Source organism: Colossoma macropomum, unplaced genomic scaffold, assembly GCF_904425465.1.
Source record: "Colossoma macropomum unplaced genomic scaffold, Colossoma_macropomum, whole genome shotgun sequence".
Classification (NCBI taxonomy): domain Eukaryota; kingdom Metazoa; phylum Chordata; class Actinopteri; order Characiformes; family Serrasalmidae; genus Colossoma; species Colossoma macropomum.
In genome coordinates, this window is record NW_023494794.1 from 4,864,893 (window position 1) to 4,891,980 (window position 27,088).

General features: G+C 39.2%; 2 protein-coding genes across 2 annotated transcripts in view; both read left to right on the forward strand.

Moving 5' to 3' along the window:
• lamc3 (laminin, gamma 3) overlaps positions 1-4,660 on the forward strand; it is a 193,949-nt gene extending 189,289 nt beyond the window's left edge. Inside the window, 3 exon segments of the mRNA XM_036579937.1 lie at positions 442-585; positions 1,956-2,055; positions 3,170-4,660. Coding sequence (XP_036435830.1) covers positions 442-585; positions 1,956-2,055; positions 3,170-3,420 — 495 coding nt within the window. The 3' untranslated portion in view covers positions 3,421-4,660.
• A 3,586-nt stretch (positions 4,661-8,246) lies between these two features.
• On the forward strand, positions 8,247-25,722 carry aif1l (allograft inflammatory factor 1-like). The gene is made up of 6 exons (XM_036579938.1): positions 8,247-8,381; positions 8,573-8,634; positions 11,896-11,962; positions 14,831-14,872; positions 16,256-16,418; positions 23,597-25,722. Exons 1-6 carry the CDS (start codon positions 8,357-8,359, stop codon positions 23,682-23,684), a joined length of 447 nt encoding a protein of 148 aa, XP_036435831.1. The 5' UTR covers positions 8,247-8,356; the 3' UTR covers positions 23,685-25,722.
• The last annotated feature ends 1,366 nt before the right edge of the window (positions 25,723-27,088 follow it).

The following is a 27,088-nucleotide window of genomic DNA, read 5'->3' on the forward strand; positions in this document are numbered from 1 at the left end:
AAGAAGCACAATGCTGCCTTTATTGTTGGATGCACTGCAATAGTTTCTAAGTGAGTTTTCCTAAAGTTTTCTACATATTTACACTCATATCCTACTCATATCGAATCCCATAACCTACTGTAAACAGAGCACTGTTGCAAATAATAAACAAATCTTTTTTTATATCAACCAGCATTGCTATATAAGCATAATTCCCGAATGTGGCACATTCAGGAATATTTACTGCTTTGCTTTACTGCAAGCACAGGTAGCTACATTCACATTTAGGAGCATTCAGCCAACCCCAGAATGAACAGGATACTGTTGTAATGAACTATCAAATCTGCTATCATCCATTAATTTGGCACTTTACCATAAACAAAGCTGTCCTCATATGTCTTGAACCCTAATTAGCAGCAGATGACATGCTAATCCCCCGCTTCGTTCACTTTCCTTTTGTAGGATGCCAAGGCATCTGTGTCACGGGGAAAGCATGCAAGGAGGACGTCTGCGCAGCTGAACTCAGCCATGAACGCAGCTGTGCAGCAGCTGGCTGAGCAGGAGAGTGCAGTAGCGCAGGTGCAGGCGAACATGCACATGGACGAGGTGAGCAGTCTGTATGTCCATCATCTGAGCTTATGTTTTTGCCTCTTTATTAGCACTGTTTTGTGCCAAATTATACTTGCCAGGTTGCAGAACAGGTACTGAACAAGTTGGAGGAACCTGTACGTTTGGCTGAGAAAACTTATTACACTTGTGTAATTTCATGTAATCTAATTTTCTGTATACTTGCAGAACATTTACTCAGTGGTTCACACCAGCAGTACAGAGGTCCAGTGCTTTAACACATACAGTAAAATGTTTGTAGACTCATGAAGGAGTTTTCCGTATTATTATTTACTTATTTTCTACATTTAAACATAAGGGGCCATATGTGTGAAGGGTGTGTACACATAAAATGATGCTGAGCTACTATCTATGTAAAAATTGATATGTGTGAAAATGACACTTTCCTCAGCATACTCTGGAGGTGGTCTGTGCATATTTTGGGGGTGACTTGGATTCGCTGACATCTAGTACTCCAGAATTCATTGGAAATATGACTTTCTGCAATAGTCTGTTCACAACTAAATCCAATTAAAGCACATACTGTATATAGTGCATATTGGACAGATAGCTAACATACTTGTTGTGCTCCTAATGCAGATCATGATATTTCATTTCACTGGTTAGATTAATGTTTGAATGCTTGAATAAAATTATTCTCAGCTTAATAAATATGAACTTTTCCCAAAATTTTAACATGTAACCCTGCTGTCGGAAAACATTATATCTGCATTTTTCTTGTTTTTTAGTTTTTGACATCATTTGAAAATGCCTGTTACCCTTTATATTGTGTGTAAATTTTATAATAAATGGGTCAAAAGAAATGGTCCGAAATGACTTGAAAACAAGTCTGGTTCCACTTTGGAGATATGAGGTTTTGTTCCGACGGCAGAGATATGATAGGATGTAGGATGTTAATGGACTCCAGTGCATCTGTGGATAGATGGATGGATGGATGGATGGATGGATAAACAATCAGTTGGAAAGTGTGAGATTTATAATCTGTTAGTACTTTAAGAGTCACAAATATCAGTGCAGAACGCTTCTCAGCCAATCACACTGTGACGTCTGAACTAACTGTTGCATAAACAAATAATTTATTGTTAAGTCAGTTAGATCAGAGAAGACACAAACCTGTAAAGAGCAAGTGGTCCCCTGGACGATGGCTGGGAACCACTAGCTTAACCTTTTTAAACCTTAATCTTGGATGCCCTCGAATTATGTGTGCTGCTGAAAAAGACATGGAAAATAGGAATATCATTTGCTGTAAATGGGATGGAATGGTTTGATCAGTTAACACTCTTTGGTTTGAGTGTTTTTTTTTGTTTGTTTTTTTTTTAATCCAATGATCTCCCGTCTCTGCTTTACAGGCTGATGTTTCATTAGCATCCGTGAAGGACAGCATGGAGACAGCTAAGACCCAGCTGGAGGCTTTCACTCACACACTGGCTGATCTGCTCAGTCGCTTAGGTACATTTAGAAATCATTCATCTATTATGTCTTCCTGTCATTTTTTTGTCTTTTTGCTTGTCCTTTCTTTGCCTTCCCTTGCCATGCCTGTCTTCTATCTTTCTTTTCTTTCCTGTCATCCACTGTACTTGGCTGGGTTTCCCGAAAGCATGTTAACAAAAAGATGATTCTTAAATGGTAGAGCAAGTATTACAGTGAACATTCTCTCTACCTTTTAACATAATCTCAACACTAAGATGCTTTTGAGAAACTGAGCCCTGAAATGTTCTTTCTTTTCCTCAAACCCTCGCTTTTCGATTTTCAGCTCATTATGCTGGCCTACTGAATTGACTGAGTAATGGTGAAGCAGAATTCTGTTTTTTTTTAGCTCAAAACATTTGGAAATTGTTTGCTTTCACGGAATCTCAGTAAGGGCCGCTATTCACAAGCCTATTGTTGCTATCATTGTGATCCACAAGCCTTCAATTCTTTATCAGCGTGCCAGTGTTTAAATTTGAAGCTCTAGCTGCGGGCAAAACATAAACCTGGGGGAACTTGAGATGAAATGAGATCCTGATAAAGTATCTAGAGTCTCCCCCTTTCCAAACCCAAAGATGCTGTTGACAGTGGTCTGCACATCCACTACTCACAATGCTCTTTTGCTACAAAAGGTAAAATTGGCTGTGTCAAAATGTCAAAGCAAACATCTACTTCAGTGCATCAAAGGTAAGACATAAATTATCTAAAAATATTTCTCATGCCCACCATGGCAGTATGTTTTTTAAGTTGCTGGTTGTTTTTACATGACTGATTTAAACTCAGCTATGTCATCTTCGCTGGGCAAAAGTTGTGCCTGTGGTGACTGGCTGCATGCTTTATAGTGAAGGGTGCTGTGATGGTTGGGTTTGTGAATCTTGTATTCTGGTTGATGTGTACACAGCTCTTGCTATAGAGCAGAAGTGTTGGGATAGGTAGAGTGACGACTGCACTGCTGTCAGCAGTAGGCTGCAGCCTGATGTCTTGACGTGGCACATTTAGAAATGTTCAGTTCTCACTTTTTCACAGGACTACACAAAAACGGGTTTCTGCATGCAGCACTGATGTAAGTAAATATCTCCTAAAACATCTCTTGCAGAATCAAATGGCGCTGTGGAGAAATACGATCGGATGCTGAATGACACGGCCACCCGCCTGCTGGTGCTCCGGGCCAGCGTAGCGAGCCCGGTGTTGAGCGGAAAGATCCAGAAGCTACGCGGCGCAGCTGAGGAGCAGGAGAAACAGCTGCTGCAGCTGGAGCAAAACCTGCAGGACATCCGAGAGGAGAGGGACAGCTTGACAGACATCGTTCAGAACCTGCCCAAAGAGTGTCCACAGCGGGGCCACTGAGAAAGGGGAGAGGGGGGAGATGAGACATACAGAAGGGGAGAAGGGGAGAAAGGAGGAAAGTATGAAAGAAAAAGAAGAGAGAATTAAAAAGGAAAAAAGACTTGTAGAATCACAACTTCAGTGCGGGACAGAGATGAATATTATAATAATTATTAAAGGAAAATTACAGTTTTTTCAACCTAATCTCCATCTGCTGTATCTGTATTGTTCTTTCAGCTACCACAGACATACTGATAGTTTCAATGCGTTTCCCAGTGCTTAGCAGAAATGAACAGAAAGTCCATTCAAAACAGGCTTATAATGGAAGCCAGTGGGGAGTTGCTGAATTCTGTGGATACTCATTTGAAATAATGTAAAGTGAATTTGAAACTGCTTTATGCTCAAACAAAGGAGACCTTAGGATGTCTTAGCAAAACTGTTCTCATTCAGTTTTATCTAACGTTCCAATTATTTTCTTCTTCTAGAAGGTTTTCTAGTATCCATATGTGATCAGGCAGAGCCTGTGAAAACTCCTCCCACACCACAACATTGGTAACACTACTATAATTTCTACAGATTCTTTCTTACTGAAATCTAGCTCCATATTTAAAAGAACAAATTATACAGAACTACAGCTCAGTTTACCCATTTATAGTCTATGGGAATCAGCAATGCGCCACAGATTGGGCAGATAGAGAGTAGACTGAAAAACAATGGAGTATTGTTTTAAACGTAAAGAGAAGGAAGAAAGAAGTGGTCATTCCAGATCCTATTCAGTTTATCAACTCAATCCTTTTTAAAGAAACTACAAATATGTTTGGCATAATCTCTTTTTTAAATATCGATTTAATTGTAATAACTGATTCAGTAGCTGAGAGGCCTGAGTGAAGATTCCTGAAAGGTGATTTGATATTAAAACTGTTTCTAGTGACAAATTTGTGCTGTTGAGATTTGTAACAAATACAATGTTCACTAATGCTGTAAGTGAGATAAAGCTTGTGCATATTTGGGTGATGTGCTTTGGACTATTCATGAGTGGCCAGGCTGTATTCATCTGATAACAGCAACAACCTGTTTATATTCAGTATAATGTTTATGACCAACATGCAGTTTCATATTTGACCATACGATTGGCACCGATATACAAGCTATAATAGAACTTTGGTTTCTTACATGTACACAGCACACATACAGTTGAACTGCTGGATATGTTTTATAAAACATGCTGATGTTTAATAGCAAATAAACCAGTTGAAAGTCAGTAGTGCGTCAGTGTGTGTTTTATGATTTAATTCATAACCATGGTTGGATTTATGAGGGCTTTAGTTTCTAACAAGGCTGTAGTTAGCGTCCTATTCGCTAGCTTCTTGGGTCATTCTACAGAAACGTCCACTTTCCTATCTATCCATAGGTGTCACTGGTGTTACCAACCCTCATTGGTGTTACACATAAGAAAGGTAACACCAGAGACATTTTTGATGAAAAATGCATTTTACCAAATGGCTGGTACAGAGCAGCAAACCACATGTTGTCAATCATGGAATATCCACTAAAATGTGTAATTTAATCCATTTGTGTTATATTTTTTCACAATGACCTAAGAATAAAGTAGGTCACACCAGTGACATCAACTAAAAGCTTCATATGAAATCATGAGCTAAATGAGAAAATATCTAATAAGTGAAAAGACACAGTGGACTCACCATGTGCTTTTTTCATAGATCTTCAGAAAATAGGTAAAACGATGTAAAGTGATGTCATCAGAGTGACTTGTATTTCAAAATAAGAGATTTTTTGTTATGCAGTAACACCAGTGACACGACTTCTAGGGACAACAACTTGCATTATATATTTTATTATATTTATTTGGCATTTATTTTCTTTATGTCGTTTAATTTATATATTCCATAGTCATGTATAGATTATTGTAGTTAAAATTGCAGAAAAATGTGTTTTTTTCTTCAAAATATGTCACTCACCCTTTACACATGACTGTGGGGACAAGCACTTCTGTGGTGCTTGGAATTCTAGATAATTGATTTAAAAACCAATATTGCTAAATTGATGGCTGAAGGAAGTGTAATTGTTAAAATAACTTTTTAAATGTTACAATAAATGTAAAAAGAATTGTAACCCTAACATGTTATTTAAGTGTAATATATCTGTAAATGCTAGGTACACAAAAATGGATGTTTCTGTAGAATGACCCTCTTATTCCAATTTGAAGCTGAAGTGAGCTTCTTATTTAGATGTTCCGTTTAAATGGTGAGATGGCCCTTAAACAGTTTAGGGTGGAACAGAGCATTTAATTTTGTTTTATGGAAGAAATTATAGTTTTATAGTTTTCCACACATGGTTTCAGATTGGTGCATATAGTCCATATCAGCGTCAGGAGAATCACTTCTACTATTTGCAGCTTATTGATTGCAATTTTTGCCCAAGTTGACCGCAGATTCGTCAGACAATTGCCGTGATCCACTTTGTTGAATAAGAAGTCCTTTTTAAGTGTTATGAATGTGATTTTGTCTTCTTTAACTTGCATTGTATCGTTTACATCTGAGGAACATGCTGTATCTATTTTGACCACACGGTGGCGCCACATACAAGCAATATTAGAACACTGGTTTCTTATTTACAGTCATGTGCAAAAGTTTGGCGTCTCTGGTGAAAGACAGAGGACACACCTCTGCACATTGTATTTGCTGAAATTAACGTGTTGTAAAATACAAACAAAATACACAAATAACACATTATATATTTTCTTTTGAATTTTTTTTCACAATATATTAGTCTCAAATCAATAGAGATTGTGCACTAAATTTTGCAGAAGCTTGTCTAGTGTTATTTCACTTCATTATATCGACAAATCATGTAATTTGGCCAGCCGTAGTCAAACTTTTGCATATGATCGTACAAAACACACATACAACTGAATTGCTGGTTATGTTTTATAAGACATGCTGATGTTTAATAGCAAATAAACCAGTTACAAGACTTTTTGGCTTAAGTGTATGTTTCTGACTGATTTTTATTATTTGATTTATAACAAAAATGCTGCAGAGTGGTATAGTACTTTTTTAGGTTTACTTTCACACAGACTTTAATTTCACCTACATTTATTAATTTAATTTCGCCTACATTAAGCCCAGTTTTGTCAAAATTCCACTCTTTTAAGAAAAGAAATGCAACCCAAAACTGACTGCTAGCATAGCCACCGGAGGCTAGTAAATACAGGCGTACTCAGCTTCATAGCAGTACCTATTAGCGTTCCCGCATTATCAGCCTTAAACTTATTTAAAACAACCCACCTTCAAGAATCTGCCCCACAGCATTTGTAGTTTTTTTAAAAGGTCCTCCCACCTTCGAGATACATCAGAAGGAGTTTTTCAAGTCTTTATAGTGCAAAATTTCCCTCTAGAGACTTCTGTGGTAAGCTACCACTGTAGGAACTGAATAGGCATGTTTACAACAGATATAGTAACGGTTACATTTTTAATTTTGGCAGGACTGCCCCTTTAAGCTGCCTTGGATCTGCTTAAAAGGATTTCCCAGATTAAGAGCAAGTTTGTTGCTCTTTGCTCTGATTAAACCCTTCAGTTCCAAAAGTCCTGCCAATTTCCAGCTTCAGTGTGACGTTGTAATAATTCCGTCTGCTACCTTGATCTATGTGTGAAGGCACTGCATTAGTTAATGTAGTACAGGCCACTACAGGTTCCTATAAAAGGCATTGTTTTTCCCACCACATTCCTCCAATTCCCGCCCTCCCTCGCTAGGGATTAGCTGGTTGTATCCCGCGTTCTGCGCCAATAGGCGGGCTGTTTATAAGTATGAACTATTAGCCAATCCCAGCGTAGGGAGAAGAGATTTGTCGGAAAACGGGTGGGGGAAAATAGCGCTTTGAGTGAATGGAGTCTGCAATCTCACTTTTCGCCACGCGGTGGCGTGTAGAGCTGCATTCTTGACAAACCCGGTAGCGCATCAACTGCGGCTCTCACGCCTGTTCTCGTCTAGTGATGGGAGGATCGAGTCGGTTTACTGAACCGATTCTTTGAAAGTGACCGTTTTATTGAACTGAACGATTCAATTTAACGATGCATTGATTCACAAATCAAGTCAACTTCATTTTTTACAGAAGTTCCACATAACCAAATTAAAAACTTAAGATTAAATGCTTAAGATGTAAACAAAGTCATTCAGAGTGGTTTGGTGTGAAATGGTCCGTTTTAGAAAAATTTACCGCGTCAGAAGTGTTAACAGTGGTGGTGATAGAAACCAGAGGTCTGGGGGAAATGATTAAAAATATGCTGCCTGGTGTCTGAGACATTCTTTTACAGTACTTCTGTGATAAAGTTTTGCCCTAAAATGTTTTGCTAATCCATTTATTTTAATCCATTTGTGGCGGAGGGGTACAAGCAGGGCATTGTAAGGCAAAATAATCCCCAAAGAAAACGTTTTTTTTTTTTTTAAGTTTTCTCTGTTTTACCATCATCAACGTTACATATACACACTCAGAAGACTCATGTAGGTTCATTGGTGATTGTGAATTGTAAATAAAATGGCTGTATTTGCGTTGTAGACGGGACCCTGGTGCCTATGCTGTAAAGATTTCTGAGTCTCTGCAAATTAACAATTTCATATTAAACTACTTTGAATTATACAGAAATTTTAAAAGATCGGTGAAATTTCCCTAAGCGATACAGAGTCGCGAAAGATTGATATTTTTAGTGTATCAGACCTTTTGAACTCGTAACAAACATTGCACAAATGCTACAAAAGGTTTGATTCGGGAGACTTGTGAATCGGTTCGACTGATTTATTGAATCGGTTGAAAAGAACGATTCGTTCACAAGGCGGACATCGCTGGTCTCCCCTGGCTCGCCACAACTGAGAAAGCCACACACTGCAACACCACTGTCTGCACGTCCTCTCACGTTAACGTTACCGTACTCAGTCCAACATGCCGTCGAATCAAAATGTACAAGGTAAGTGTTTAGAGAGTTGTAGATACGGCCAATTCAGTAATCACGCTGGCCGTTACTCACAGTCGGTAATGTTATAACGGACGGCTGGTTCTTCTGGAATGCTAACCTACGATATGTGGTTCAACAGCCAGACAGCAAGTGCACTGGAATTAAACCAGCTTTAACGGGTTATAAAATGTCCTTTTTTGCAGGAGGGAAGGCGTTTGGATTACTGAAAGCACAACAGAGAGACAGACTGGAAGAAATAAACAAGGTAAATACCGTTATGTGTGAGTTTTAACCTAATATTGTTTCATTCTATGATGCTTTTTGTCTGAGGCGGTTTTTCGGAATGAAAACGTTAAGCTAACATTAGCTAGCTGGGCCTTGACCTTCCTTTATCAGTCTAATAATGCCGTTACTTTAGCTAACATTAACGTTTTCTAAGTCCAGTGGTTCGCTAAAACAGTGCCCCAAACAACTGTTTAACAAATTGTATCGCCACTTTTAATTGTTTTGGCATATTTTAGCCAAAAGGACTAGCAGACAGTAAACCGAATTGTATTATTTGTGAATGTATGCTGTCGGTGTTTAAATCAGTCGGCTAGCTCATCCACATTAGCCCGCCGCTCATTATACAATTAGGACTAAGCACACAAAAGGTTAACGGGTGAATTGCTCGCAGTTGTTCCAGTCCAGCCACCATTTGTTTCACTGTCCTGCTCCTAGAACAGCTTTGTTGTGTTTTCCCCGCTCCAACACACCTGTCTCACACTCTGAAACCCTCAAATGGGCGTGTAAGAGCAGCGAAAACGCAAAAACGTGCAGTTACTCCTTACGCAGAAATGAGACACGCTGGTCTGAGGGCGCGGTTCCCTTTTGCCCTTTTAGCTGCGAGAAGTTACGAACGGAGCCCTCTGTCTAAAAGCGCATAGTGTTTTTTTTTAAACTTCTATTCAAAGCTAATATTTGAAACCAGGTCGCTCTGGAGCGATAAAGAGGCGCCTTTTCTTCTCGCTTTCAGACGGGAAACAGGTGGCTGCTGGTCCCGATGAAGAGCCCCATTGTGTCGGGGCGTCTCTCCACCCCACCGTCTGACTGCCTTTCTGCCTTTCTTCTCTCACACGCAGCGCCCACTGCCTCAGACTGGCGTGTTGTGGTCACATGAAAGCCTCAAATGTAACAAAAAAATGGGTTGCTCTTCTCAGCTACACTACATGTCCAAACTATAATCAGACACCCGTTCTACTTAGTGAATTCTGTTACTTTAAGCAGATACCGGTGTTCATTTGTGCTCACACAGCTTGTATAATCTCCATAGAAAAGCATATGCAATAGAACGAGACACTTTGGAGCAGCTGCACATGAACCTAAGGTCCCCAGTGCCAAATGTCGACTAGAGAGGTATAAAGCCCCCCCCCAGCATTCAACAGTAGAGGAGTGGAACTGCATTCACTGGAGTTATGGAGCTCTAGTCAGTCCATTTGGGATGAGGAGTGGTGTTTGATCCCGAACTAATCGTCCAGCATCAGTACCTGGCCTCACTAATGCACGTGGGGCTGAATGCAGCCCGTGTCCTCACATCTGCGTTCTTGTTTTCAGAAGTAGTGCTGGGCAATCAAGTGTGTGAGCCGTTGAGCATATAGTGCATGTAATGGACGCAACATACGAAAAAGGCCAAGTCGTGATCTAACCTCTTGCGCACTGAATAGTCTTGCTTTTAGACAGTGCCATGTCTGCCAGCGGAACAAACTGTTCAGTTTGCAGATATTTACAAACTTGTAGTGTGATTTCTTTAGTGCCCTTTGACTTGCTTCATTAATTACACACAGTGGAATGAATGACAATAACACATGGCTAAGGGCATGGAGACTCCCTCTGTCACCAAACCTGATTATCATGATTTTGTTGCCAATTTCTGTTTTCCTTGAACTTCCTCTGTGTATGACCTTAAGGTTTATTTTAGTTTCTGCTTATCATAGAATGCATTAGTTCTTCCCCACTGTGCATTTTTTGTTCCTCATAGAAAGACTTACAGAAGGCCAGGAGCGATGCAGTGAGTCCTGATGTAGTGGAGACAACTCACCATGTCAGGTGGAGCTGTAGTAGAAAATGCTAGATCTGATCAAATCCAAATGAGGAGCAAAGCCAAAAACCACACAGGCTTCAAAAAGGACTTGGGCAAAAGTTGATCCTTCACCAACAGAGCATTTGAGAGTTTTTGTCAGACAGTCCAGCTGCAGAGGCCTGTTGTAAATGAGCCAAATCTGAGCCAAGGAATGTGGCCAGTGCACAAATCATGAAATCTACAAGCACTGTGCATTTATTATTGCACAGTAAGGATGTCCTGGAGATCTATGAAGTTGCTTATGTTAACTTGCAGGTTACATTACTTAAAAACATAATTGTTCAGAGTAATTATTGTGCTTGTAGATGTTTGGGGTGTGTTTTTTGTTGACTTGTAGAAATATCTTTCCCTCCCTGAAAAATGCTCTCATCTTTCCCTCTCTGGAAGGTGAACCTATCTTTCTAAAGAACTTGTAGAGGACTTCATAAGGATGTTATGGTTAAACAAAGCTAATGTGGTAATAATGCGACAGCCAAATAAAGCTTGCATCCGTGTTAGTCATGTTGCCATTGTTTACTTTCTCATTCAAGGTTCCCCATCCCATAATCTTCATGTTCAACCATCCTTATTCAGCATATTATATTTGGGGTGGTTCAAAGATCAGTATTCTGGTTGGGATCAACTACATGCACTCACTCTTGTTTACCCTCATTGATTTTCCATTCGGTGTTCTGCTTACAGGCTACTATAGACATTGATTCACCAATAGTTGTGCACAAATTTGAGTGACTCTGAACTGTCGTGCTTTCAGTGAACAGCCAATTCTGGGGCAAGTTGAACAGATTCTGTAGTGCTATCCATCTTTGAACCAGACAATGTGCTGCCAAACTGTAATATAGGTGTACTTCTGTCATCATTTGTTTATTTTGTGCCTTATTTTTTATTGTTAAACAATAATCACGTTTTTTTGCTTTGGTCCTTATTTATTATTAATGAGATCTTAATAATGAATTGATGTCAAATACAGAATTATGTCAGTGTTTATGAAGTCTAGTCAGGGAGGACCACTTGCCTTAAAGTAGCACTATACTATACTGTTTGATAGTTATTATTTGGCCTTTGCAGAGTTTACATCGCGAAAGAATTCAGTATGCAAAGGAATATTTTGTGTGCTCTGAGTATTCTGGCCAATCATTCAGAATACCTGTGAATCAAGGCATCCACATGATCCAGCAAATATAGTTAATTTTGTAAAGTCGTTACATAAAACAGTACAGACCAAACTACGTCACATTAAGCGTTTGCTGATGTGTGTGATGCAATCTTGTATGAAGCTATTGTGCACCCCCACCATGCTCTCAGGAAAAGCAGCTGTGAACAAATGGATATAATTCATCCAACCACTCTAAAACCGATCCACTATGCCTTACTATCTTTTTTTCTTTCTTTCTTGCTGTGCTTCTGTAGGAATTCATGGAGGATCAGAAGTACCGGGATGAGGAGGATTTGGCTGAGAAGCTGGATTCCTTCAAAAGTAAGAACTACAGCAGCTTAAAAACTCGCAGGGAATCTCCTTAGGACACAAACTTCCTCTAATGGCATCGGGAGCGGTGGAATGGGAAACGTTTGTATAAAGTTCATATATAAATGACGATGTGTTTATAAAATAGGAATCTATGTCATCATAACTCTCTTGTATGTGTGCAAGAGAGGGCGTGTGATTTAGTGGTCCATAGAGGGGGTTTTGTGCAGTGGTCTTGCAGGAATGCTTCCTTGTTGTTTTAGGGCTAAGGATTTTCAGAGAATGTTTTTGGCAAGAGTGTGTGTGTTTGTGTGTGTGTGTGTGTGACAGAGAGAGAGAGATACAACTGAAACAAAGGCTATATTTTTTTTCAGCCACAAAGCCTATCTCATCCCTCATTTCACTAGTATCACACTAAACTACTTCTTATGAATTGTTTACCATCCAGCCAAGTCATGTTTGTGCACCTATGTGTACTATGTATGTTCTTTGTATTTGTGTTCTTGTGAAGAAAGAGAAGTACTCTTATCTTTCTAAAGAACTTAAGTGCTAAATGTAGACAGGGAGCGCAAAAGCTGAAGGAAAAACAAAGTTTGAATGGGAGGGTGTAGGAAAACACAGTAGAGGCTAGATGGAAAATTGAAGCACTTCTTGTGTTGTGTATAGTTTGCAGAAATGCGGTCTCACTCTGTCTCAAGCCCTTAGGCTCACCACAGTGTGTTCGACCCACAAATGTCAGTCTCTGTATGTGTACATCTGAGTGGGTGTCTCAGCCTTCAAACCAGAGAGGGAAGGAGGAAGCATACCCTTGAGAAAAGCAGACGACAGCAGCTAGAGATAGAGAGCCATTGTTTTCCCACTGTGCCATGCAGCAGACTTTGAAACCAGAGACAGTAGAAACAATTACAAACATGGCCCTTTTAAATACTTTTTTAATGCTGAATATGGTCCTTGTTGTAAAGCTACTTTAAAGTGAAGTGTTTGCAAATGTATGATGACATACAAAAACTGAATTACTGCATTTTGTGGATCTTTAAAAAGGGCTCTCTGTGTGTGTGAGGGAGACAGAGACAGAGATAATAGTAGTAGTTAAGTAATAGTTCACTCATCATATGTTTTTGTTTTGTTTTCCCACGTTCTTTAGGCCTTTTAGTCTGAGCTGAAATTGATCCGCAGGTCCTGTCTGTTTCTCTCCCTCTGAATCTCGTGGCCAGCTTTGTTGTGAATAGTCATGAGTTTGAGGGGCGGGCATCAACAGGGGGCCATTGTAACCCTCTCCTATCCATGATCCCTCTCTCACGGAGACAGTGTTACAAGAACTGTTCACGGCCACTCCAACAGAGCCCTCTTTGTGAGACAGAAACAAACAGAGAAACAGAAAGATGAACAGAGAGCCCAAGTTTGGGGTAGACTAATGTAAACTAACATTTTTCTACATGTTAATGCGTTACTTTCTATTTGATTAACTTAAAAATAGAAAAAAGTAAACAACATTTGTAGCATGTTCAAAAGTTTGGACACCCTCCTAAGCTTTCTCTCTACTGAAATTCCTTGTGCAGCTGGTACTTTGCAAATGAAGATTCTGATTTCAGCCATTCTTCCTTGCAAAACATTTCAAGTTCTGTGATATTCATCTTGCATGCTCAAGCATGTTTAAGATGTTCAAGTCAGGGGACTGTGATGGCCATTCCAAAATCTTCAGCTTGCATTTTGTTTTGAAGTAGGTTGAGGTAGATTTGAGGTATGTTTTGGACCATTGTCCTGCTGTAGAAGCCAGCCTCATTTCAGCTTTAGTTTCTCGATTTACTGTGTCGCATTTGCTTCCAGAGTTTGCTGATATTTAGTGGAATCTTCTTCCCCTGCAATGTTTTCTGTGCCACTGGCTGCCACACAAACCCAAAGCAGAATAGACCCACCACAAGCCTAAGAGTCAGCTGTTCATCAAATGCTGCTCCTTTTGTTTTTTTCTCCAGATATACTTTTGGTGATTGGCCAAAGAGTTTTTATTTCATCAGTTCACAGCACTTGTTTTCAAAACTGGCATTGTTCTTTGGCATACTTTAGATGTTGACTTCTGAGATGAGGTCACAGGTACGTTGTTCTTCCCCTGATTTGTAAGCATCAATTAGTTTAATTTTCAGATCCAGGAGCCCATGACTGTTGAGTGTTAGCACAAGGTTAGAATTTATTAAGCCTGCCTAACTGGTCCTAACAAGGCAGTTAAGGCGTAACAAGTTTTGAGGGTGTCCAAACTTTTGCATACAACTGTATGTGTTGTGATATAACTTACAGTATTTTAAAAACACCCAAGTATTTTTTGTTAATGTGGTTAGATTGCATTATTTGTTCATATTTGTTGGATCATGTGAGTGCTCCTTGGTTCTTGGTTCAGAAGATTAGGCTGGAATTGGGTCAGGATGCTCATAGCATATATTTAAACATTTAGTGATTGGTAAGAGGCTCATTTGCATCTTCCATTTTCTACTATGTTAGTGTTGCAAATTGTCACGATAACTAATAACAAATGACATACTGTGCAATTTTAGTACTGCATAGAAGGAAACACATGCATTCTGTAAAACAGTCAAAAAAGGCCAGTCCTGTGCTCTGTTACCCAATACAGCTTACACAAATGCATAATACAATAGTAGCGTCCCAACCACTCAAGTTGAAACCAGGCTGGCCTCTTTCCCCCTGCTGTGGCCTGCTTACTGCTGTCAGAACATCAGCTGTCTCTATAATAACCACTTTCCTGTCACACTCACCTGTTGCTGGCAGCTGTGTGTGGGTGTCTGAGTGTGTGTATAATTAGAAATAAAGGGTTTAAGCCTTTGTTCAATGTTGACCCATTATTGTGTGTGTTTGTTTTTTCTCGTACAGACAAATATGCAGAATTCGACCTGAACGATGAAGGAGAGATTGGTAAGTCTGTGCTTTTAGGCATATGCGTGATTAACACTAAATGAACTAGTTTTTGTGTTGTTTGTGAAGATGACACTGTCATGTCAACAGACATGAAACCTGAGTGTGTATATGCAAACTAGGGAAACATAAGAGTCAGAGGGCAGTGAGCGTGGCTGTGGAGAAAGTGTGCAGTTGTAGTGTGTTCTGTATGGTAGGCATCCTGGTCCAGGTCCCAGAGTTTTCCTGAGATGTTTATTGATTTTTTTCCGCTGCATCACACCCCATAAAGAGCTTGTTAATTAGTGCAGGAATTAACTCCCGTTAGCTGGCGAGTGAACGCTGTTTTATAAGGTGTTGATGACTTTATTGCTGTTGTCCTTGAGCTAGAGCCATATTAAATTCCTGCTTGTTTCGTATCTTCAAATTAACTCTGTTTGATGCAAATTGTGTGACCAATAAAATGTTCAGGAATTTTCCACATTTTGGCCTTCAGTTATGCTCGGAGATGTTTATGGTTCAGTAAATGAGCCCATTTCAAAAGCACTGATAAATGTAGCCAAACTGCCTTCACCAAGATTTGTAGACAATGTTATGTACTTCAAATGGGCAGTTTACTGATAGGATGGGCTTTTTACTTTGTAAAACTGCCAAAGTGGTCTGTTTCTGGGAACCAATTTATTTGCCTTTGCTAAGTTTACCCATTTTCCTTTCTTAATTACCGAACAGTTGACTGGCATTTCTCATGATGGTCCTGATTTAACTTGCACCGACATTTTGTTGGAGAAACATTGTCGAACACCAACACTACCATTCACACAGCAGAAAAAAAGGTTGTCATTTTGTGCATGTTCTGTGAGAACACATGTACCTAAAGGGAAACGACTGAAAAAGCCACATGCCCAGACACATTTGGTGCACTAATATGTGAATTCTGCTTTGTGACTGCCATCTCAAATCTGGTGTTTCAATGTGAGTCTTCAGAAAACTGTCCAGACATGTTTGGAATGTCTAATCTAGAGAGCAGTCCCTCCTTTTTTGGTAATCTGAACTTTTACTTTACCTAGTTTAGGACAGACATGTTTCTGTTTCGTCACATGTAATCTTCAACGAAGACCATTTTATCTGAATATTGCTGCATAACCACAACCATTTAAAGCTGTTTTTACTACTCAGACATAAATGCTTTGTATCATTCTCTCTAAACTTAAAATGTGTGCTTACTATATCATGTTGAAACAGCCTACAAATACTGGTGTCATATATACATGAGTAAATGAGTAATAGTAATTGCAAAAGTGGAAACAACCTTTTAAAAACTTGCTTGGACCCTGCAGATTGCAAAATGCAACTATATTAGTAAAAGATGATGTATATGTGCATAACATCATCTGTGTGGTACAGATATGATGGGCCTGAAGAGGATGATGGAGAAGCTGGGAGTGCCCAAGACCCATCTGGAGATGAAAAAGATGATTTCAGAGGTGACCGGGGGCAGCAGTGACACCATCAACTACAGAGACTTTGTCAAGATGATGCTTGGCAAGCGCTCGGCTGTGCTTAAACTGTAAGTTTGCGTGCGCATTGTATGCGTGCATATTCCCTCATGAAACGTGTTGCAGGGCCATCTCATATGGTGCCAGGACCTGCACAGTAGGACTATTTTTAGCATGTCCGTGTGTTTAATCGTGTCAGCAAATCCACTGCAGCATCAGCACAGCAGCATATCTCTGCCATTATCTCTCAGTAGGGGGGAGGATAGACTGTGTCCTCAACATGTATCGCATGACATTCTTGCAGAACTTTAATTACAGAGAGCTGTGCAATTTGGGAAGAGTCATTTTACCTCCTGGGCTGCAACATTGCAATTGCAGAATATTTTTTATCTAATATCTTTAACCAGTTTTGCAGTATTAGCCTTGGCAATACTAACATTTCATAAGGCTGCGATATGCAAATGGGCCATTATACTTCAAGGCATATTGCAGTGTGTAACAGAATAATTGTTGTTCTAGTATTTTGTCCATGAATAAGTTGTAAGCTTAAGAGACCTCCATTTAGTTGACTGGTTTTCGTCTTCTTGTTTTAAGATCCTAATCCTGAATGTTAATCCAGTGACACCAGGCAGCTTGTCTCATATTAACTAAGTGGTCGATGCTTTCACAGTTTTGAGTTTCAGACCAAGAGCGTTCAGTGTCTTGACTCTGGAAAGCTAAGATGGCTAGACCTTTCCCTTTCTAGTAAATCCCGTCATAATCTGCAACACCCTAGTCATCTGATGAAAGGCAGTATTTTTGCTCCACTTTTGTCCTCAGTTTCCTTTTTCATTGTTCAGTTTGGTAGGTTTTGTTAGGAGAGAGCATGACTTGCTGATTCAGTGGTTAGGGTGTATGATTTAATCAGTTATTTTTATATTTTGGACCTTAAAACGGCCCCTTGCAAAACAGGCCATTTGAAGATGCCTTTCTTATAGGTTAGGATGGCACTTTGGAGTGGTGTGGTGAAAAATCACATTTTTACTCACCCTGATGTTGTCAAGCCGAGACATGTTTGGTGTCCGAATTTTGCTTTCGCTTTATCAGCTCACTGCTGGAGATGCCAGGGTAACGTTGCTGACAAACACTAAAAGTCAGTAGGCCCAAATCTTTTTTTGTAAACCTCAAAGCTTCTCTCAACCTGCTCAAATCACATCCACATATTAATTAAGGTAGCGCAGACTTGTCAAGACAAGTTTTTATAAAGAAGAAACAACAGAAATCTTAAATTTAATTAGATTTCATATTCATTTGCATGTGATAGGTAGTCAAATTTTGGCGCAACACCTGTTGTCCAAAGTGGCTGCCTGCATTCAGCTATGTGGTAAAGTTTTATTCATTTTTATAGCTCAAAATACATCATACTTTATCCTGAGGGTAACAGATCTGAGCAACCTTAATTAAAACATGGGGGGTATTTCACTAAGTAGGAGTTGTTAGGTAACTTAGGTCAAAAAAGACAAGACTGTACTATAAGAGAATTGCTAAGGTACGTTCCTATTGGACAATCATCAGCTTTTGGCTTAGTTATCCAGCTTACTGAGAAACCTCCCTTTGTGAAATGCCCACATGGAAGCAGTTTGAGTGGCCTCACAGAGGTTTAGAGGATGTATTTGCAGAAACGATTTGGATAACCATTAACTTTTGTTAGTAATATTAGCCTTGCAGCTCTAGTGCTAAATTAACGAAGCAAAATTTGGCTGATCAACCACATCTGGGGTAAGTAGAGAATAGTGTAAAAGACTCCACAGATTCTCCATATGAGAATTTCATAGCTTCATAGCTCACACTGGTTTCCACAGCATAGGATCCAGCCTTATTGCCTGTTATGTAATTGTATGGGTAGGTATTTTGCATTGATGAGCAAGGCATTAACTGAAAATGATGTATATTTTTTTAAAGTCAAGACTAACAAGCCCTCTCTCTCACACAGAGTCCTTTAACTTAAGTAGGCTACTATGGATGCCCTCCAAGTTGGCACAGGTTGCCGTAACCCTCACTCCTATTCTTGTTTTTCTTTCCCAAGGGGAAATTGGAGGAAGAGAAATAGGTGGAGATGGAGAACAGAGAACAGAAGCTTTGTTTTCGTAGGTGAAGTAAAGAAAGGCTTGGCTGAAATTAGTTTGGAAAAAAAGTTGACGCTTGTGAACAAAATTGTGATTTGGTGCCAAGGTTCATACTGTAGCAGTGCTGACTGTTGCTAATAAGAGGCTTTTGAAGTTCAAGCTGTTTGTTACTGCATTCTCAGACACTGACTGGCTTAAGATATGCAAAAACTTACTATTTGCTAAGGCATTTTGTCAGAAGTTAATGGGGGGGTGGAGTTGACAGCTAAGCTTTCTTAAAAGTTAAAGGTAATATGGGGTCAAGAAGCTTGCTACATGACATGGCCAGACTGGGAGTTAGGCCCAGTCTTGGTTATTTATTCTGTTGTAACGTTGCTGCAATTTTAACAAACATTTTTGAAAACCTGCTTTAGCTGATATAGTTATAGTGCTACAGTATTACTGGTAGTATAGAAGTTGTAAGTTGTATGACTGAGGATTCAGCTTGAAATTTAAGGCACCATTTGGAAAGGATCGAAAGCTTGATCTAAATAAAAGACTGAGATGATGTGAAGGTAAATTTACTCAACATTTTTCTTAAACAGTTTACACAGAGTAATGTACTTTTAAAATGAATGCATGGAAACAGGGAGTGAAAAGGAGACATGAGCATCTTTACACTTTCTTTATACCACTCTTGTAATCCAGATAGTTTAGTGTTATCCAAAAGTTGCTGTTATGCAAATAGTCATTCTAATTGGTAGCTCTTGGCTCTCTTCTTGTCTGTTAGCACTTTGAACAGTCAATCCTTGTAAGTTTAAGCCAATAAGATAAAGGCTGACCATTCATTCTCTGCTGATGGCTCCCTCTGGAATTACCGATGCAAGTGTGAATAAATTCAGTAATGGAGCACACGGCATACTTCATGATTTCCAGCTGAATGGTTTAGACTGTTTAAAACCAGTCCTCTGGCCCATATTGGGGCCATATAGTACGGCAGATCACCCAGCGGAGTCGTTCCTGTAAGCAGAGTGAATTGGGCCAGAGAGGTAATTTAGGACAGCTCTAAGTAGCCCTGCAGTGCTGGAGGGCAAGCAAGAATAAGACTTTTCATCTATATGGGGACACTGACACTAGAGCTCCTCTTACGTGCAGAAGACAAGACACTACTGGCTGTCATTTTGTCATTTAGATGGCTTAAATGCAAGCAATTTTAAACTTGTCACAGCTATAAAAACTGTCCGCGACCTGACTATAAACCATTCCCCTCAAAATTAAGCCCTGATTATAGTTTTAATTTTAGTCCCAGCCCCTCAGTGCGCTAAGCTCTGGGGAGGTGACCCATATACTCGAACCAGTTAGAATGCATCAGTGAGGTTTTTGCAGAGAGAGAGAATTATTTTATAATGGTGGTCGATATAACAGTATATCGTTATGAGTAAAAATATACATAATAAAAAAAACTTTTGAGTGTATCATGGAGTCTGTACTGAAAGAACACTCAGAGTCCTCGAAGAGCAACTGCATGTTTCGTTAAAATGAGTTCTGCTTAATTGTATGTAGTGATTTTTTTTTTTTGTTTATTTGTTTGTTCTGAAGTTGTTCTGTCCAAGTTACAACAAACCTGTGGGCTAGCTTCGGCTCAGTGTACCTCAGTATCTCTTGAAAGCAGGCGCTGTCTACCATGTCCTTCTCTATAATTTGCCACGTGCGATTTCCTCACTTCAGTAGTAAAGATATGCCATAGAATAAGTGTTATATTCTACAAATATAGAACCCCAATTCCCAAAAAAGTTGGGACCATATGTTAAATGAGTTTTACTTCCTGAACTTTACTTCCTAAATTGTTTTTTCAAAATATGCACTCAGTAATCGGTTGGGGACTTAAGACACCAATTGATCAGTTTTGAAAGCCTTTCTTATGTATACAAGTCTTCAGCTATGCAGACATACAGGGTCTTTGTTGTCGTCTTTTGAGCTTAATAGGACGCATGTTTTCAATAGGAAACAGGTCTGGACTGCAGGTAGGCCAGTCTAGCACTCTCATTCTCTGATAACGCAGCCATGTTGTTGTAACAGGCAGAATGTGGCTTGTCATGTTGAAGTAAGTGTGGTTGTCCCCGAAAAAAGACAGCATATGTTACTCCAAAAAAACGTTTTCACTGTGCGTCAGTCTGTTTCAGATGAGCTTGAGCTCATCTTGAGATGTCAGCAGCATTTCTGGATGTTGTTGACGTGTCTTCCGCTGTGCATAATACAGTCTTACGCTTGTGGATGCAGAGAGGAACCGTGTCTATTGACAACAGTTTGTCAAGTGTTCTTGCGCCTATGTGGTGATATTCATCACAGAAACATGCTGGTTTTTAATGCAGTGCTATCTGGGGGATTGAAGGCCACAGACATTTATTACACACAGAGATTTCTCCAGATTCCCTCAATCCTGGGTTGAAGATATTATGCATTGTAGAGGGTGAAATACCCAAAATCCTTGCAACCCCTGGCCGAGGAACGTTATTTTTATATTGTTGAATTTTTTGCTGATGCATTTTTGCCAAAGTTGCAGCCTTTCCTGGATTCCTGTTTTATACACAAGTATATACAAGTGTGATTGCATCAACCTATTTGATGTTTTTTTTTGTTTGTTTGTTTGTTTGTTTGTTTTTTTTTAACATTTCACAATGTTTCTAGTCTTAAATTGCCCTGTCACAACTTTTTTGGAACGTACAAATACAGGTCAAAGTATATTTATGAATCACTGCTTTCTGTTTTAATTGCATTTTACCTACTGTCCCAACTTTTTTGGAAATGAGTTTAAATATAAATTAATACAATTTAATGGTATAAAAATGTTCCAAAAATTCTGAGCTGCTGCCTCCACATAACTGTGTGGACATGTCAGAATGATTGACAGTTTAGACATCTATTTACATTTCGCAGCTAATGTTTGAGAACTTAGGCTTTCATTCTACGCTGGGTAATGTTAGATCATGGACATATTGTGTCCCATATCGGAACGCTCCGCAGCACGTTATATCAGTCACTTATAACGTTAGCTAGCTAACTGCTGGTTCATGCTCCTGAAGTGGAGGTCACACAAGGTCCCATTTTGAGTCAGCACTGTAATATTTGCAGTGGAAAGACTTCATATGTGCCTACAGTTGCAGGGAAAAACTAGGAGGGATGTTAGGAGGGGTAGCTAATGTGTCTTTTTCTTTTTTTCCTGCAGTTAAGGTGGACCACTATCTACTATGCTCTCGTAAATTTTAAAATCTCATAAGTTAATTGCTTATAGTAGCGAAGGAGATTTGACGTCTGACTGGTGCTATAACACCTTTAGGGGGTCTTTTATCAGAGAGATATTATGTATTGACAGCTAGGAAGATCGCTACTCAGCCAATTTGGCCACATTAGACTTTCACTTGTACACAATGAGCAGAAAAGACAAACTTGTTAATAGCAATAATTTATATGGCACCTTATTGTCAGATAGAATGTCATGACCGTGACAGGCCACTTGTGAATATGCTGCTGGTGCAGTGCAAGCTCAGGGCTTGTTAAGAGCTTATAAGAGATTTGCAGAGGTTACCAGGAAAAGAAAGTAAAGACGCTGTCTCTGAATAGACCTGTCAGGACTGCTTCATAGCCACATAACTGCTTCGTGTTCTCTCAGTCCCTTTCTTGCTCTTGATCTATATCTCTTCTCATGTCTCCTTCATTTGTCTGTGGTCAGAGATATCACCCTCCTTTTTGTATCTTTGTCCACCAGCCTTACTGTCACTTTGACACTTTGATATTTCTCTCTCTTGCGGTCTCTCTCTCTCTCTCTTTCTTCCTTTCTCAGTAGAGTGCTGTAGCTGATTTGCCTCTATGGTTCAGGTCAATGTTGCAACATGGTCATGGTCATTAACTCTTCCTGTGTATTACCAGTTATCAAATGTTCAATGTGCAACACTGCTATGCAAGAAGCAGTGTTATAGCGAAGTTTTAACTTGGTATTTATTCAGTGCTGCACACCTGAAATTCAAATGAAACCAAACAAACTAAATTCAAATGAAACCAAACAGCTGCCTTTGGCCTGATTCCATGCAGCGCTGAGGGGAGGGGGACAAGCTCTTTTCCGTTTTCCTTTCCCACATTAAGAAGTAGTGAAGTTAAGGTTAGTGTGAGAAAATGGTTCAGCAGTGTTAGTTTAATGGGATCCTGATAAACCTTTTTCTCCTGATTTGAATGCGGCCATCTATCAGTGAAAGAGCAAGTTTAGAGAATGTCATGCCTCTGAAAGTGACCTAACTTTAGTTGTATGCAGTGTCTTATATTTTAAGAAAAGGTTCAATGTAATCTTAAAGGATAAGAAAAGATTTTGCCTTTTTTTTCTCCCCTATTTAAAAGTCTTTTGCCACAGTGGCATCGTATTGGAAAGATGCATCAACCTGGAAAGACAGCTGTGGTGGGAACAAAAGATATTTTTAACTTGAACACTTGTATTTTAATTGGGTGAATGTAAAAGGCCTTCGCATAACTTGTGGCTCATGTATTTTTTATTGTAATAAATGGATGATTAATTTCTAGCTGAAGTGTAATTGGTATTGCTTTTGTTCCAGTTTCAGAAAGGTTGTTATTAAAGCATTTGATTTTCCTTTTGTCACAAAGGATTTACAAGCCTCTTAATTCAGAACTCACTCTTGCCCATGCTCAGATACTGCTTGCTCACTAATTTAGAAGCATTTCAACAGTTATTATGTTCACAACCACTTGATATTTAAAAGATTAGTCCATCCTGCAAGCAGCTAGGCAGGTACAGTTTTTGTGGCTAGAAAAAAGACGAAGTTTACGAATGCTAAATAGAGGTTTGAATACAGTAACGAATGCATGCTTGAGATTATTTAGGCCAGCTGTAGAAATGACAGCTTCACATGGTTTGAAGAAGTTCATGATCATTTTGGCATCCAGTTTGTGCAGTGCTAAATGGTGCACTGTAAACTTCCATTAGTTGCTAGCTACATTAGCCTCATAACTCAATTTAAAAACTAAATACCATAGTTGATTGATTGGGGTAAGGGTAAATTTGGGTAAATATGATTTTTAGCTGAATTATTTTGTTAAGCCACCTCTTATTCAGTGTTGGCATTAGCAATAGATCACAAATCTTTTTTTTTTTCTTTCAGGGTGATGATGTTTGAGGACAAAGCTAACAGCGACACCTGCAAACCTGAGGGTCCACCCCCCAAACGTGACATCGCCAGCCTACCGTAGATGACCACGTGGCTGCCCCTGCATCTACAATCCCCGCCCGTTTCACACCAAGGGGCTATGTGCACGTAGCCTTACCCAGCATCTTTTGCTAGAACCCAGGGGAAAAAAAAATAATCTGCGGTTCAAAGAAGGTTGGAGGGAAAAAAAAAAGAAAGATAATTATCTATATATATATATATTTGCTGTGAAGTGGTCAAACTGCAGAGTAGCTTTTTATAACTAAACAAATGTATATATTTATATAAAAAAATAGGTCTTTTTGAAGAGCTCTCATCCCTATTGAATCGTTTCATAAAATGAACAACAGTGTGTTTGGTAAGAGTTGTCGCTCTTACTGTGAGTGAAGTAACAGTGAAGTGCAGTGTGTAACATTTGAACATGTAAGTGTAGTGCGTGTGGGCTGAGAACCTTTTTTATGTCTTAAGACGTTAAACATTTTAAACTAGAATTAAGATGGTGTTATGGTGTCCGCCCTCCCTCCACACCTTTTCGTTTTGAGTGCTTTTAGCATTAACCAGATAAGTCTAATGAGCTTGAAGCGTTTAGTCTTAAATTACCACTAACCTTTTGTCGCAGTCTATACAGTCAAGTGTGCACTAGTGTCAAACCTGTGGGCAGGGCCGTTTTGTAGTAGGGCAAAAAGATGGTAAAATCAAAAGCAGATGCTATGATAATGATATATATATATTGATGTTGTGATGGTACTGAATTGTTTGTGAGCAGTTTCTTGGTTACAGTGAGTGGAAGTCTGTGATCTGAAATTTTGTTGACAGAAGCAGAAAGGGACTGAGAAAGCAAGGAAGGAAGTTCCACAGGCTTTTTGCTGAAAGAGCAAGTAGAGCAGTTTGCATTCCTTCGAGCTTAAATACCTCATAGGCCTCCCACACTCACTCTTTCTCCCTCCATGTTCTTTTTTTCATCCCTTTTTCTTCCCTGTCTGTGGTTCACTTGTCCCAGTTAAAATGTGACATTGTATAGTATTTTTATAGTATAACACACTGTTGGCTAAGCACAAACAATAAGAGAATATTTTGTGGTTTCCACACATCTAGGGTTTTTTTTTGTCAAGGCTGAAACATCACACTTGGAAAAATGTCATTTCTGTGAGTATGTGCGTAGTCTTACTCGTTTCAGGACGCCTGTGTGTTCATTACAGTGTCGCACAGAGTATTTAGCATCTGCACACTGTAAATTAATCTGCAATCAGTCTTTCCAAGTGCCTCACGTATTTCATGTAGCCAGATTAAGCATACCTGTGAAGTGAAGTTCAGATAGTTTGCTGATGAAAATGGTGTGTATGTGTGGTCATATTGTTTTAGTGCAGAGTTGCTTTTGGGTCCATTCTGGGAATGTTTTTTTTAAATGCTGCAGTGTCCTTAATTTTTTTATTTCCTTTTTCTCCACCCCTCCCCCTCAAATGCAGCTTTTGCTCAACTCGCTGTTTTAGTGTTCCCTAGTGCATCTGAATTCCATCGTAATTTTTTTTGTTGTTGTTTTTGTTTTGTCCCGCTTTTCACTCCAGATCAGCAATTTCACATCCACCTCCTTTGGTAGGCATCAATTCAGTGCTGTTACAGAACTGCAGGTTTAGTTGTTTTACAGCCACAGTGCTGCTTTGTCCAGCGCGACCACAAACATAAGCGGTTTAGATTTCCCAGTGAAGCTTTTGATCTAATTCTTCAAGCTTCTTATTCACTTCTCATATATTTCAAATGATGCATTTCAAACGATTTTACTATGGGCTTTATTTTTGTGTAGAAAATGTTGGGTGCCTCTTGTTTTACTTTTGATTATTTCATTTCCATGCTCATTTTTCTATATAAAAATCATGAACATGAAATATGGAATAGCAGCTACACTGTAATAGGGTTGTATTTTTAATGAGTCATTTAGATAATTATTATTAGTTTGTTCTTTCAGCATATGAATTAATGCAGGCATTTTTTTAAGGTTGTAGGTCATCTGTGTAACACTTATTTTGTTTGTTTTCCCTTTTTTGCATACACCAAAGGAAGTAAAGATCTTAGTTGCACTGAAATGTGTTTGTCAGTTCTTTGTGTGCATGTGTGTCATGCAGTTTCAGTTGACCTCTCCAAATGAACCCACAAACAAACAAATGTGTTCATTCATAGGTATTGTTGCTAAGTTGGGCAAGCTTTACAGAATGTTAACAGAAGTCCCATTCAACATAGTGAAAGACTGTACTGCAAAATTATTATTATTATTTTATTTTGGGGGGGAAAAATACTGACATTTAGAGTATTAATGTAGTTAGTATTAATGTAGAGTAATTAATCGCATGTTAATATTTGAATTAAACTTAGGGCGTACGGTTAGAACAGATTGGATTGCTTTGTCTAGTGGTAATTTGAGTGTAGTGGCAAATTTGTCGTAATTTCCAAGCTACATACTTTTGATTTGCTATAGCACAGTTCAGCTCTGTGGCCTAGCATTTTAAACTGGAAACTTGGTGTTGTAGTGAACCCAAAAGGCTGCAGTTTCCCACTAGGTTGAATAGGATTTATCTCAAGGTTTGGTTAAGCTTGTCCAACCAAGTTATGAACACTTGTGTTTGAAGAAGAGGGCGAAGGCAAAAGCAGTTCCTATCCTACACATTTATTTGTACAATCAATTTTTTTCACTTTTTCTGCACTAAACACATTTCATAAGAAGACGTGTGATTACTTAAACACAATATCAGTCCATTCTTGAAAGGAATTGTTGGGATACTCAGGGTTGGGGGGAAATCACACTGGAGCCCATGGTTCACGGGGGTCCAAAGTGACCAGGCCTCCTAAAATCTTTATTGGGCTACTCCTATAGATGCTGACACAGTTGTATCGTCATGCGTCATAGAAAGATCCCATTTTGCAACGACATACCCAATTAGCTTCCATCAACACTGCACAGACAGTCCTGACCTCTTTATCTCCTTCTTTTTTGTAATGCATGGGTTACAAGAAGGAGTGCCAGGATTACCCTTTTGGATGGGCATGGCAAATTCCTCACATTTATCTCGAATGCTTAAGCACTGCTTATGCAGGACCCGAGAAACTCATACCTCCTGTACAAGTGTGATGAGAAGCTCCTAGACTGAAAACTAGCTGGGAATTTTGAGTGTGTTGGTGGAAGAGGAGGGAGTGATGCCCTCAGTTATGCTTATTGGTTAAACTGGGAATTAGGATGTTATTTTTATTTTTCCATTTATGTTCTGGTTTATTTACTCATAAGATCTTAATAGTGAAAACTTGAGCGTGCCGGTACAATACTGCTGCTCTTTAGGTTGATTGTCAAGTCCTTCACAACCTGCAACATGATGTATTCATTATTCATAATTCTAAAATCTGAAATATGTAGAAAACATATTTAAGATTTAGTTTAGATACTAGTGGCATTTGAGCCGT